Consider the following 14476-nt stretch of genomic DNA (forward strand, 5'->3'; position numbering starts at 1 on the left):
AGCCTTAGAAATTTAATATCCTTTAATGTGTCAGTAGAAATTTAGTCACCCTCAAGGCAGTGAGCATTGTAGAAGACACAAGTTTAATTTGTCGGGAAGGTTTTAGCTACATAACATGCATTGCCGTTGAATATGTTGTGAAGTCGTAACCATAACCCAAAATTTAGTCTTATGCAGAGCAGAAGTTTAATTTGGTTATAAATGGCTGCACTTCACTGTGGCTTAGGCAATAGTCATTCCCATACGACACCCTCTGCTATCTCAGAGGAAAAGTTTAAAACGAGAGAATACTGGAGGAGCATTGAAATAAAATTTGGCCAGTACAAGGTACTTGACATGTTCAGCTGTTTGACAAAAACCTATCTGTACACTGCCCCTAGCATTTGGAGGATCAGAAAACAGACTTGCTTAGAGTGAGAACTGATTTGGGAAGACTATAGTAAGATGTCTCCAGATTGAGCATGGTCAGGGACCTGTAGTCCATTGTATGATTTGATGATTCAACTGAATATCACCAGCTCATATCCATGCCTCAAATAGATGTAGCAACAGATGACATGATCTGCCAAAATATCACATCTGAAATGAATTACTGATTGCTCCAATCAGTCAATGGCAGTCTTGGTGAAGAAAAGGTTGCCAAAAGCTATTTCTCATTCTTTTGATTGGGAAGCATCTATGCATCTATAGGTCCTTTAGTACAATGTGCTGCAAGGAAAATACCTTGATATTTAAAATTGTTAAAAAAAAAAAAAAGGTTGTTGAATGTTTGAAACAAAGGGATACCAAAGCTATGTACATTTTTCATTTCTTGTTTAATGTGCAATGTTTTGTAAATAAGCTGCTATGATTATCACAGTTACAAACTCGTGGCAAAGCTCAGAGCTTGTGGATGTGATTGGACAATGATGAATTGATTCCATTTCAATAATAACAATAATATATATGCAACCATTTTTTTGCTTCATGAATCATTAAGGAGTTGTTTAGAGTTATCAGCTCAACTCACATAAAATATAAACATTTGAACATTAAAGCAATTAAGTAAGATGAGAAGCACTCGACCTTGTTCAAGATCATTAGCTTCTGGTAAGATAAAAAGGTGAAACAAATAATGATGTTATGTTTAATTTGATTGAAAAATAAGCGATTCAACTCTGTTCCCAACTTTGAATTGTTGATTAACGAAATTAAAAAAGGACATTTAAAGAAGAAACATCGAAAGAGATTCCGCCGTAAAAGAAGCCTCAATGATGTCTCGTGACCACTGATCAATTGGCTCCCTCTCCCTGCGGGGATGCCACAGGTTGACCATGCGTAAAATGTAGTCAACAGTGTTGCATATTTATAAAAGTCAAGCCCTGTTGGCGGGGATTTCTTCTGAGACGGGTGACTACTTACAACACCCGGTTTTTTTGTCTTCCTTTTTTTAACTTCGCCGAATTGGTTTATGCAGTACACAAACCGGCAAACTGTCAGCATCCCACTTTAGCGCTTTTATTGCATGCCATGGTGATTTTACAACTTTCAAGAGAATCTGATAATCTTTTGAATACATTTTTCTCTTGCTGATAACGCGCGGGAGGTCCGGGTTTTTACTGAATTTCATCATGTCGCTTCATGTTCACGGCTTGCTTACCTCGTGATTTTTAATGTTCATGTTCACGGCTTGCTTACCTCGTGACTTTAATTTGTTCTTGTTAATGTTCTTAGTGTTTTAATGTTCTTGTTATGTCACTTGTGGCGTGGGTCTTGGTTCGAATCGCTTATAAACGAGTTAATATGCACAATTGGTCCCTGCCCTTGAGGGTTTAATCTGGTCATTTGCGTCGACCTAAATTTCCAGCAACCCGCCCCACAAAAGGTCGCCGCACCAGTCCTCCAACTGTATCTGCTCAATCCTGTTATATAAAGAAATTCTGAAAGGTTAGCAGACGAAAACAGACCACTTGCGTTAATGAATCGAGATTGTAGATTGTGTCTTATGTGTGCACGCCAAGGTCTTAATCTCCGTCTGTTTAATCTGAATTATTACGGTTGCGATCTCACAATATATTTTGACCTCTCTACTCAACCCATAGGTTACAAATGCTTTCGTCCTCATCGTTAGCAATCTCTAGATAACGAGCAGGATCTCCTCTTGGAAGTAGAGAGGGCCGAGGAATCCTATACCTGATTGGCACGTTGGCTGTCAAACGTGACATCTGAACTCTATTCTCTATTTTCGAATTCCCCATAAGACACTTTGTCGCTTGAAGGTATTCAGTTTGGTATTGAAGGTTTTCCAGTCTAGAAAAAGTTAACCGAGGAATAATTCTAAATTCCCTTAATCCAAGGAATTCTACTTCTAACCAGGAAAGCACTTTGTGACAAGACATTCTCCCTTTGATATTAACAAATTTATTGTCCTTTCTGATTGCATGACGGCAAAAAGGAATGCCTTTAAAAAATTCCATAAAATTAGCAAGATGATTGTTTTTTTTTTGGTCTTCATCGCCTTTAGAAGTGAGTATTAGCGGGCATTTAGTGGATATTTACGTGAGACGGGGACGAACTCAGACCGGCATGATTTCGTATCGGTCTCCATACATTTCTTTTTGTGCGTTTACATGAGACCTGCCTGACAATGAACTCAGACCAGTCTGACTTCTTCTCGGCTGCTGGACCGAGACGAGAAATTCTCGTACGGGTCTGAGTTCATACCGTTCTCATGTAAATAACAACAAATCTCAGACCGGGTCCAGAAATTTTAACCCTGCACGCTTTTGGGTCAGCGATATCTTTATTTGACAAAACATATCATTTCGTCCCGAAACCAGGCACCAAGCATTTCGTCCCAGTTTCATGTAAACGGCTGCATGAATTTCATACGGGTACAAGTTCGTATCGGGGTAGGGGGTATTTACATGAGACCGGGACGAACTCACACCGGTATGAACTTGCACCGGTATGAAATTTTGGAACCGTTTACATGAAACCAGGACGAAATGCTTGATGCCTGGTTTCGGGACGAAATGAAATGCTTTGTCTAATAAATATATGGCTGACCAAAAAGCATACAGGCTTGAAATCAGTTTCTGGACCCGGTCTGAGATTTGTTGTCATTAGGGACCTTGAGCTAAGACGGCGATAGCCGCGAAAACGACCTTTAATGGTGCTAGTTTATGTCTCTTAAAGTGTTTCGTGATTATTCCAGTTGGTTCAACTTCCACAACTTATCCAAACTATCCAGAAACTGAATTAGAAGGAACAGTGTTGAAACTCTGAAAGAAAATCAATGATTTGCCATTAAAGCGCATGTGCAGAGCTATTGTTTTGCTTTCGAGGTTGCCGTCCTAGATCTTAAGGTCCCTATTTACACGAGAACGGTACGAACTCAGACCGGTACGAGAATTTCTCGTCTCGTTCCAGCAACCGAGACGCAGTCAGACTGGTCTCATGTAAACGCAAGAAGGCCGATACGAATTCATACCGGTCTGTAATCATGTAAATACCCCATAAGTTAAAGATTTGCCTTGTAGGCAATAACTATCAAAAGTCGGTAGTTGTTTTGAATCTCACAAAGTACTAGTGAAAACTCTTCTGCAAGAGCATAATCAAATTATTTTCCTTGAAAGGTAACTTTTTCTTGACAAATCGTTTTCGGGAACTTTTATCTTCTAGTTTTTTGTTGATTTTATGTATTTGGGTTAGAGCTACCGCACAGCAATCGAATTCTGCTTCAAGGTGTTTTCGAGAGAGTGATATCACCCTGGATACAAGTTGGGTGTAAAGGGCTTTCTGCACGATAGGACGCCGAATCATGTTAGATCACCTCTTCAATCCAAACCCATTTTGAGGCGTTTAGAAACGTGAACAAATTCTCTTGTCCATGGATCTTAAAATGTCAATCTATTCTGCGAACTTGCACTTGTTGATAATTACTTTTAATCATCACGTTTTAACGTTATATACTTGATTAAACGTTGGATTTTAATTCATGCAAACATTGCTTGCGGCATTGAGCGGTAACACAGGAAACCGACTTTGGGGCGCAAGAAAACGGTCTTTGATTTAAGCGAAAAGAATAGCACGTCTCACGTGTGTTTTCACATGCATGTATGCACTTGGGAAATCGACACCTACTTGAAGCCTCCACTAAAATATGATGGCCAACATTTGTTGGGTTGCAATTTTCGACGAGCCTCTACTCGTACCGACAGTTTTGAGTTTTGGCCGACATACGTTAGCAGACACTGAGCGTTTCCACTTTTGGTCAGTAATGCACTCGAACATTTTGTGCGGAAGTGTGCAAACTTATCAAAATTTTGTTGTAACAGATCGACTCTCACGAGACTTCCCGAAAGTCCAGGAGTCCAGTAGTGTCAGATCCCAATTTTCCTAAATAAAAACTGTGCATACATAAATAAATCGGATTCATTCGATTGATTGGTGGAAAGGACTGCAGACCTGCTTCCCACGCGTAAACAAAAATGCAAGAATCTAAACTTTGCTCTGTAAAGGTAATGTCTGTTGATCTGTGCTTCCAGTCTACTTTTTTTTCCGGATAAACTCTTTGCGACCCGTTTTTCTTAGTAAAGATGAACTGCTCTGCTTTGCAGGGAAAATGTTTGGAACAGTGCGACCCGAAAGTAGCAAAAGACTTCTTCAAGAAACGATTTCCAATCACTTCTTGGTTACCGGAATATACCCTTAGGACTTTACAATGTGATTTGATTGCCGGTTTAACTGTTGGACTTATGGTTGTCCCACAAGGACTGGCTTACGCTCAACTCGCAGGTCTTCCTCAGCAATACGGACTGTATTCGGCATTTATGGGTTGTTTTCTTTATTGTATATTCGGAACAAGTAAAGATATTACTCTTGGACCAACAGCGATTATGTCACTGATGGTGTCTGCGTATGGAATGCCGGAAAATCCTCGCTATACAGTCGCATTGACTTTACTAAGCGGAATTATTCTGCTTGCGATGGGATTTCTTCGTTTAGGATTCGTTGTTAATTTTATTTCAATTCCCATCGTGTCAGGCTTTACGTCTTCAGCCGCAGTAATCATCGCTTTCAGTCAATTGAAGGACGTGATGGGATTAAGAAATATCCCGCGGCCGTTTGCTCAGAACGTGTACTACACCTTCAAGAAAATTGATCAAACCAGAAAATGGGACATAACTTTAGGCGTTTTCTGTATTTTGTTTTTGGTTATATTAAGAAAAGTCGGTAGACTTCAGTGGGTGAAGCAAAAAGATTCGTCTGATTCCAGATGGTTGACAGCGGCCAAAAAGACTGTTTGGTTGATTTCGATCAGTAGAAACGCTCTGATTATATTTATGGCGGCTGCAATTTCTTCGGTCGTCTACAGTCATGTTCATAAAGACATTTTCAGTTTGCCAGGGCGTATAGAACCAGGCTTGCCGCCTGTACAGGTATTGTGTAATTTGTGTCTTGTGATCGCTTTTTCTAGTAAGCTTATATTTTTCGTTCAATGACACGTGGAACCTCTTAACCGTTTATTGCATTTAAGCTTACGTACTTTGCATAAATTTCGGCGGTAAAAATAGTGAGTTTTTTTATTGACACCAATCAAATCCCTTGTATTTTTTGTGACAAAAACTCTCATCAGGGAAAGAGATTCAAGCAAAATTCGCTTTATTGCGAGTCTTTCCTAGCATTTTCTTAAAATTCTTATCGGCGCGTGCTAATTCCATGGCAATTTCGTATGATGTTCACATGTTTTTATTCAGGCTTTTTAATTATGCTAATTTCATAGCATCATCAACGGTTGTTAGGCTTACAGTTGTACTCGTTATTTTTAGTCATGTATGATGGCAGGCTTAAAATTCCAATAAACTAAATGTATACATATATATTTCGAGATGAGGACGACTTTTGAATTTACTCGCATGATACACGGACGAGTCATCCAAACTTCCGCATTTTGAGGAAAAAAGCAAACACGTGGAAGCTTTACGAATTTAACTTGAAGCACGAACTTTTAATACTCACATGTTAAAGGGCTAACAATTTCAGGGGGTTCAAATCAGTTTTTTGTTTTATTAAATTAGGAAGTCATAGTTCCAATGAACAACTCGCGCAAAAAGTTTAGGGGCTCTCAAGATTATTCGAATGAGATCATATCACCCTATTGGATACTAAAGGTGTCGAGCTATGGGTTGATATTTGTTTTTTAGGTTTGTTCGGAAAGATTTACAAAAAAAGAAACTAAATCGGCTAATATTGTGGACAGAACTAAAAGTACGACCACCTTGTCATTTCAATTATAGATTTTGAGTCAGACCTATAATAGAAGTAGAAGTACTTGTACATGAAAGACGCATAATATCTTTCATGTAGTATTTCTCACATTACTCGCTTTTTAAAGATGATGATAGTAGGCTGTAGTAGTAGTAGTAGTAGTAGTAGTAGTAGTATAGTAGTTTTAATCCTCTGGTCATAGTCATTTTCCTATTTTTCAACTTTGTGAGTTTGTTGCTCTGTTGTAAGAGATTACTTATTTTCAGTCGAGTACTGGGTGTGGTCACCCAATATCCCAAGCCAAAGGCTTATGTTCAAAGTGTATGCCTGATACAATTTCTTAATGAGTTGTCTGCTGCCCACCTGTCAAGAGTGATGTTATCATGCATGTGTCATGCTGTAAATGTGAGCAAATCAGATTTTACTGGAAATTACCTGCACGTTGTAATTCAAGGAAAAACACAGTGAAAACAAAATAGAACTCTAGCTGGAATGTCTGTGAAGTCAGACTTTATCCTACAATCAAAGCTATTTCTGCAAATCTTGCTTGACAGTTGGTGTGGTTACTCTGTTCAAACCATCAGGGAACAAAGAATTTTGAGGTAAAATTGCAGAAAAAAGCCAAATCCTTCATCTTATCATCAGGCGCAATCAACAGTACAATGAACTTTAAATTTGCGTATTTGAGATGTTAATAAAATATGCTAATATGAGGAAAATGTCTAGTTTTCCGGCAGCAGCTACTCAACTATAATTTTGTAAGAGGTGCTAGGGGGGTACTTTCTATTAAAGGACTAATGGGGCTGTGCCACTGGATGGGGTCATATTTTTATGACTGCCAGATTAACTATAATTGGGTTGCATTTTCAACAGAGTTCCCGACATAGTTATGAGAATGGGGTGGCAAATGGACCTTATCGGAGTTGAGCCTGCAGGCACACTTTCTTTTGTTTAAAACTACATGCAGAAGAGGCTTAAGGGTCAATTCAATATAAAATGACCCCTTAGCCTCGTTTATGTGGCAAAACTGCTGATAACTCTGATAAGGGCTATTGTCAAGATTTTAGAGGATGGAAATTTCTGGCTAGTGGGATTTAAAAATGGAAAGATTCACAGTGAAAAAAAGTTGTTACAGAAAGAACTGTAGCACTGTTGATTTAATATTTACATTAGTCACATTACATTACAGTACATTTTGAAATTACAGTTAAAAGGCTTTATGTAAGGTTTATGCATAAACAGAAAGTGACTAAGTTGGGGTTGCTAAAATCACATTTACCCAAAAGTGACTAAAATAGTGGCCATAAAGTAGACTATAAAGGGGTAGGGGTTCTGTGAGGCCAATTGAGCCCCCCCCCCCCCCCCCATAAGATTTGTGTCACTAAACCATTGTTCAGGGCTTCCATAAGAATGTCAAATTTCTCTGTCAAGCTCGGCTGATTCCCTGAATGTGGCAGCCCTAAAGTTCTATTTGGTTCTTCTTGGATTAACAACTTGTTGCTTCCGAATATATTCCAAAGAACTTATCACAACTACAAACGTTTTTGAGTCAGTGGAAGTGGAAGGATGCATTTTTTTCTAGAATGTTAGGGACTGTAAATAACACTATTGCCAAATCCCGTAGGAAGTACAACTGTAATGTCTTCTTTTACACAAACCATTCTTTGGATGCATTCTCTCTGCTCTTCCTTCAACGATTTTTGAAAAAAAAAACTGAAGTTGAAGCAAAGGCAGCTGTATTTAAACTGAGCCCAAACATCATTCCTGTTTTTTTTTTTTTCCAATTCTGTAACCAATCAGAGCAAGGCTCCAAGAGCTCTATTGTTTTTCGGCCAATCAGAATAAAGTTCAGATTCTGGATTATGTGCAGACAACTCGTTAAGAAATTGTATCAGGCGTACCTTTTTGCACCCTGTCTAAAGAAAAGTACACCTGATTTCTCATTTGCAGAGGTTCTTGACCTAGATTGTCTACCATAGTGCTAACCTTTGAGCTTTTTCAGTAATCATCAGTGTCTGTCAATATCTGTTTATACCTCTTTGTCATTCAATTAATATTAATAACAATAACTATTGTTCCAACCCCTGAAGTGAAAAAAGCCTTCAGATGTGGCATCAGTGATATCTTCACTATCTTAGATGCACTCTTACAATTTCTTCTGTTGATGTTAAAACAGTTATCTCAGCATTGAATAATGAGAGGCAACTAAAACTTGTTAATGTTTTCTTTTTACCACAGGCACCTGCCCTCAGCTTTAAAGTCCATAACACCACAGTGTCTGCATCTCAGGTGCTTAGCGATCTTGGACCTGGACTGGTTGTTGTTCCCCTCATTGGCTTTCTTGAGAGTATTGCAATTGCCAAAGCCTTTGCACGGAAGAATCGTTACACCGTTGATGCCAGTCAAGAGTTAATCGCACTTGGTATTGCTAACTGCCTGGGCTCATTTGTTTCGTCTTATCCAGTCACTGGAAGTTTCTCAAGGACAGCTGTAAACGCTCAAAGTGGGGTGGCCACACCTGCTGGAGGTAAAAGAAAATTCATTATTAGATAATATGCACAGTACAATTGGTCAATTTTTTCAGGCTTTGTACTAAAATATTGCCCTCTTGACTTCAAGGTGTGCTTTCCCATGCAATCTGATTACCATAAGATTTACAAAATGACTTGCCAATGTATCTTTTCTCAGACCATACTATTAGTCAGACCTTTTGTTTTTTCCAGGTCAATTTATTGCCAGAGTGCAAACAATTAAATTTAAAAAACATGGGCTATAACTTGTTTAGTTAGATGTGTTTATTACAGTAAACAGTGTAACTGCAGTAGCCAGCTACTTTTGCCAACCACATCCCTCAAGCCTGTTATAAAATACTTATATTACCACACATCAATGAAACCTGCTTTCATGTATCATTTGCTGTTGACATCACTTGGACATAACCTGAATCCTGAGCATCAGGTGATCAGGCATTGGTGAACTGTGGTTTGGTGAGTTCAAACTCTGGCTTAGCCAACGCTCAGGTTCTTTTAAATAACTAAGGAAAGAAGTGTCACCTTGGCAATGACATCGGCATTGTTCATAACCCTGTGAGACATTAAATAAGCCGTATGCTGGGGTAGTGTTCACATAGAGTTGGACACGGAATTGTTGTGGTATATCATGGTTGCGAGGGCAAATGCTCAGAGTCAGAGATGTGAAGTACAACAAGTACTCGATGATCTGAAGGTAAATAAGCCGTGATTACGGTGATATGAAATTACAAAGAGAGGCATTAAATCAACTTAAGTCAAAATCTCTCTCTTCCTACTTGTTTCTAATTTATTTGTTTGAAAAACTTTACCAGTTAAATATTTGCAGACATTCACATGCAGTCATTTCTAAACTATTATTCGCTTTTTGTTTAGGAATTTTCACGGGAGCTGTTGTTTTGCTGGCCCTTGGTGTTCTCACTCCATCCTTCAAGTACATTCCAAAGGCATCTCTTGCTGCCCTGATCATGTCATCTGTAGTAACCATGATAGAGTATCACATACTTCCAAATATCTGGAAAGTGCGCCGACTTGATTTAATACCCCTGGCTGTCACGTTCTTTGGTTGTTTCTACGACATTGAGATTGGAATTTTAACAGGCATAGGTATTGCATTGTGCATTCTTCTGTACCGCATAGTTTGGCCTCAAGTGTCCCAAACAAACTGTGGAAATTATATTCTGTTGAAGGTGCAAGGCAATCTCAGTTATCCTGGAATTGAACATGTTAGCAATGAGATTCAAAAGGCTTCAAACACTGATCCTTCTCCACCTGGGATTGTGGTTGACCTTTCAGTGGTAACAAGCATTGATTTTACAGTCACACAAGCACTTCTTACTGTACTTGAAGAGATGAACAATAAAGCAATCCTAGTTTTTTTCTTTGGTGTTCAAGATGATGTGCGTGACATGATGATCCGGTCAGGAATTGACCCTGGAATTATAAATCAAGGAGAACAGCATGTTGTAGATACAATTAACTCACTAGATGTAGTTTTACAAAATTAGACTTTCCTGTTTCTCCAGAAGAAAAAACTCGCTTTGTTCTTGCATTTCAAAATCACATTTTTCGTAGGTTAGGGTATAACTGTTGGAGATTAATGAATGAAAATGAAATTTTTCATGTCTCTGTTTTGAATGGTTGAAGCAAGATAAATTACCTCACAAGGTGGCATTTTCAGACACTTTTCTACCAAACACACTTGCATAATCTATTTATGCAAAGTTTGAGCTGAAAAAGTAGAGTGCTTCATAAAATAGTGAAGTTAGTGTGAAATGTTGTGAGCCTCCTGCTATTGTTCAAAATTGTCATCTGCTGATTCAACATTCCAATTAAAATTAATCATTAATTTTATTAAGCTCAGTTAAAGGAAAATACAATGTAAGATATTAGAAAAGCATATTTTTTTCCAATTTTACTGCCTTCTAAATGTAGAAATTTATTTTGTGTCAAGAGCTGGTGTTTTGTAGCTCATGAAAGTAGATCTTTGACTCATTTCTTCAATATTTTCCTACAAAGCAATCAACTTTGTCTGGTAAATTAACAGTTATTAGCGTGGAGGATTTCCTTTGGAGGAATTTTTTATTAATATAGGTTGTGGTTACAGATATAACAATAAATAATATATAAAAATTCAGGGTGAGTGTTTGCAGTTTCCCAAACAGCAACAATCAAGATAGGAATACAAATTTTGGAATTGAGATTAAAAAAATTTTTTGATGAAAATGAACCATTATTTTGACAAAAACTGGGCTTGGTCGTTTAAGGGGTAGATAGCACAATAAATTATAGCAGCTGATTTGAAAACTAGTTCTTGTACTAAATAATACTTAGCCTTGTTGAACAGTTAAATCAGATCACTATGTTATATAAGGTGTGTTAAGCTAATGAATATATGAATAAAAGACTTTTTTATTTTGGGATATCAGTGTGAAATGAATGTGCGATGGTAAGTTTAAGTGATATTCAAAGAACAACTGAATTTGTTGGATTTCGTAATAAGACGTACATTTTATTTTATTTTATCGCTGAAAACACGAGTAATGCATCAATTTTCCCACCATTGAGTATGAAGCTTCTCAAATCATACATTTTAGGCAGAACTGGTGACCCCTGTGTCACCATGGGTTGCCTAATTTGATGATAGCAGTGTAGTGGTAAGCAGTGGAATGTCCAATGAGTACAATCTCACCATGAGATCTGACAACACCCAAGTAAAGTGGGATGATTGCCTTGTACGTCTGCTTGTTGAGAGTTGCAAAGAACTCAATCACCTTCCCAAGAAAGGCAAAGTCACCAAAAAATATATTTTTGACGAAGTTGGTTGTCATGTCAACAAAATTGCTACTGTTCAAGTTACTGAGGAGCAATGTCAACAAAAATGCTTGAAATTAGAGCAGAAATACAAAGACGTCAAGGATAACAACTGGCAAACTGCTTTTTCATCTCGTTTTTAGTAGGTTTTATGTACTTTTATGATTTAAGCAGCTCCTCTGTAGCATCTTTTAAAAAGACTCAAGACATTTTTATTTCAGAAAGCTTTTGGTAATTTTTATGTACTTTTTAATCTCGTTTTTAGTAGGTCTTATGTAGTTTTATGATTTAAGCGCTGATGAAAATAGGAATATTGATATCGGCGCTATATAAGTATTATTATTTATTTAAATATTTAAAATCATAAGAAAAGCACAAAAATATCTGCATGTATTGCACTTTGCTTCTTCCTTTGCTGTTGTCTTCCAATGAAATTTTGAAGATGTGACAATGTTTCGTGATGCTTTCATCCTAATTTAAATGCCTTCCTTTAAATTTTATTAAATTGCTTCTTCATTGATCATTGACCCCTGAGATGTCCTAGAATGACCCCAGTTGATGAGTAAAATTGTCTGGCATTAGGCAGGTAGGAGTTTCACTCCCAGGAATCAATGGGTTAAAGCAATGGCCATTGTTGGTCATTGTTTTATACTCTTTATCAAGCCACTTGAGCAACTTATAGCTTGCATGACCACAGAGCTTTATGCTTAAATTGCAATATTTTTCTGCAAAGAAACCTTCACTGAGAAATTATTTCACGACAAAAAAAAGAAAACAAGTTGTGAAATTGGAAAGCATTAGTGCTGTTGTTTCAATATTAATAATTTTATATCTCACAAAGGCTTTCACTGATGAACTCAAAGTCTTAACACTTTCTAATCCTAAGAAAAAAGGTTTCTGCAAGTCAATGGGACGGATACAAGAATTTGCAATTGAAAAGTTCCAACTCTTGCAATCATCCAGTCTCTCAATTATTCAAAATTAATTTTCTTAAATTGGAGATAGAAACATTATTTTGAACCTTCTGCCTATACCAATATCTGGAATACACTAACATTAATTTATTTTTATTCATTGTTTATAATAAGCAAAGTGAAATGTGAGATTTAAGAGCCTAGGTGGAAATCTTGAGGTGAGATACAAAGTAGTTTAGCTGACTTACTATAGGCCTCGTGAAAATTAAGAAGTAAAACTGATATTTCTAAGCTGAAAGTCATGTTGGGCAGAGATTACTACAGAACATACCTGCATGAGGCACAAAAATGACACTCAAAAGCTATTTCAGAGTATTACATTTCTGTATTTGTTGTGATATTTTTATGTTCAATCAAAACTGCCTAATTTCCTAGGTCAAAACTCAGTTTAAATACCAAATTTTTCAGAAGGACTAACTCTCAAGCCCTCCATAGATTCTCATATCTTTCACATAATTCACTTGTAAAAGCCCTGTATGAGGAGGGCCTGGGATCGGTTTCTCAAAAATTTCCAAAACATTTCAGGTGCCATAAATCATCTTCAACCAAAGGCAGTTTCAGTGGGCACAAAACTTTGCAATAATTATTATTAAGTTCTTCCTGCAGGTCTTGTAAAAGACCAGCTTTCTAAAATATCCTGATTGTTCCCAGACAGGAGACTATTACCTGGAACTTCCATCTGTATTGTATGCTTGAGTGAACCCTTTCCCATATCTTTCTATTTTTAGAACTACTACCAGTATATTTTGATATTATGTGACATATGTGACAGAGAACATACGTGAAGTGGTTCACATACGTCACATACATATGGGACATAATAAGTGGCTGACCATAGGTCTCCTTGACGTCATTTTCTCCTCAATCCAGCTCTCTCAAGATTTTAAAGTTAGTAATGAAGGACCATTGAATAGGAAAATCCAGTTAAAATAAAAGGGTATCTTTTTTTTTTTAATCAAGGCTTAAGACTTGGGTCACTTACTGTTAAGTTTACATAGTTTTGAAATCCAAAGAAAAATAAAAATTGATTATTTTGTCATAGTAGCACTTTAATATGGAAGGTGGAGGCTCCTGGTATATGAGTTCCTAACCCAGAAAGTTACTGAGACTTTCAAGAAATGGACCCTTGGACACAACTGCAAAAATTGCTTTGTTAGGGCATACCAGGGGTTAGGGTAGTAGTTGGTGACACCATTGATCAAGCCATTATTTGTTACTGGTAATTGCAAGCTCAGAGGATTGCAGTGCTGTACTCATTTTTTATCTGTACCCCACTCCCCGGCCAAAGAACAATGCAATGACTTCGGCAAATGAAACTAGTTATCAACATTTATCAAACTCCAGTGATGGTGACTTTTTGCAACTTTTTCTTCACAGAACACTGTGGTCAGATTTCATTGATGCAAAGTAGTAGCATTTACATGTAAGAGTCCTGCCAAACTCAGTGGGGGAGGGAGTGGATAAAAATGGCACGGGCCTCATCCTCGAGAAATAGGTTATATATCAAACCAACTCACATTATTTTAGCCCACTAAATTAAAATAATGCATTTTTTTCTGATGAGAGAAAACCGTACTACCCAGAGAAAAATCTCTGAAACCACGGACGACGTTGAGCACAGAAATGGAACAAGGCACTCACTCATTTGAGTGGAAGCTCTGCGTCCTCCCACATGCATTTTGCTGTCGTTGAGAAGTACAAGTACTTGAAGCAGTGAACAGAAATGGTGGCGTAAAAAAGTCGTCTTACAAACTGTTCCGTACGTTTCTCCAAAGATTTCAGTATATTAGTTGGTGAAAACAAATTCCTCACGCCACAACTTTAAGTTGCGTGACGGTCGGCAATGTTCGTGTCCCTTTCGGCCAATGTCGAATCGGTGGACTAAATTGAAGCTCCCGTATGTAGAGC

At 37.6% G+C, this 14476-nt stretch overlaps 1 protein-coding gene and 1 long non-coding RNA gene across 2 annotated transcripts in view; one reads left to right on the plus strand and one right to left on the minus strand.

The window, feature by feature from the left end:
- Positions 1 to 11203, plus strand: part of LOC137971070 (sodium-independent sulfate anion transporter-like) — a 13170-nt gene extending 1967 nt beyond the window's left edge. The window contains exons 2-4 of the mRNA XM_068817796.1: positions 4602 to 5423; positions 8491 to 8779; positions 9657 to 11203. Coding sequence (XP_068673897.1) covers positions 4602 to 5423; positions 8491 to 8779; positions 9657 to 10288 — 1743 coding nt within the window. The 3' untranslated portion in view covers positions 10289 to 11203. The remainder of the gene's footprint in view (positions 1 to 4601; positions 5424 to 8490; positions 8780 to 9656) is intronic.
- Positions 7395 to 14403, minus strand: LOC137971071 (uncharacterized). The gene is made up of 2 exons (XR_011116918.1): positions 14210 to 14403; positions 7395 to 8773 (listed from the first exon to the last, which is right to left on the minus strand). It is a non-coding gene; the product is annotated as an uncharacterized lncRNA (long non-coding RNA).
- Positions 14404 to 14476: the final 73 nt, after the last annotated feature.

This window comes from Montipora foliosa, chromosome 9 (assembly GCF_036669935.1).
Source record: "Montipora foliosa isolate CH-2021 chromosome 9, ASM3666993v2, whole genome shotgun sequence".
NCBI lineage: Eukaryota > Metazoa > Cnidaria > Anthozoa > Scleractinia > Acroporidae > Montipora > Montipora foliosa.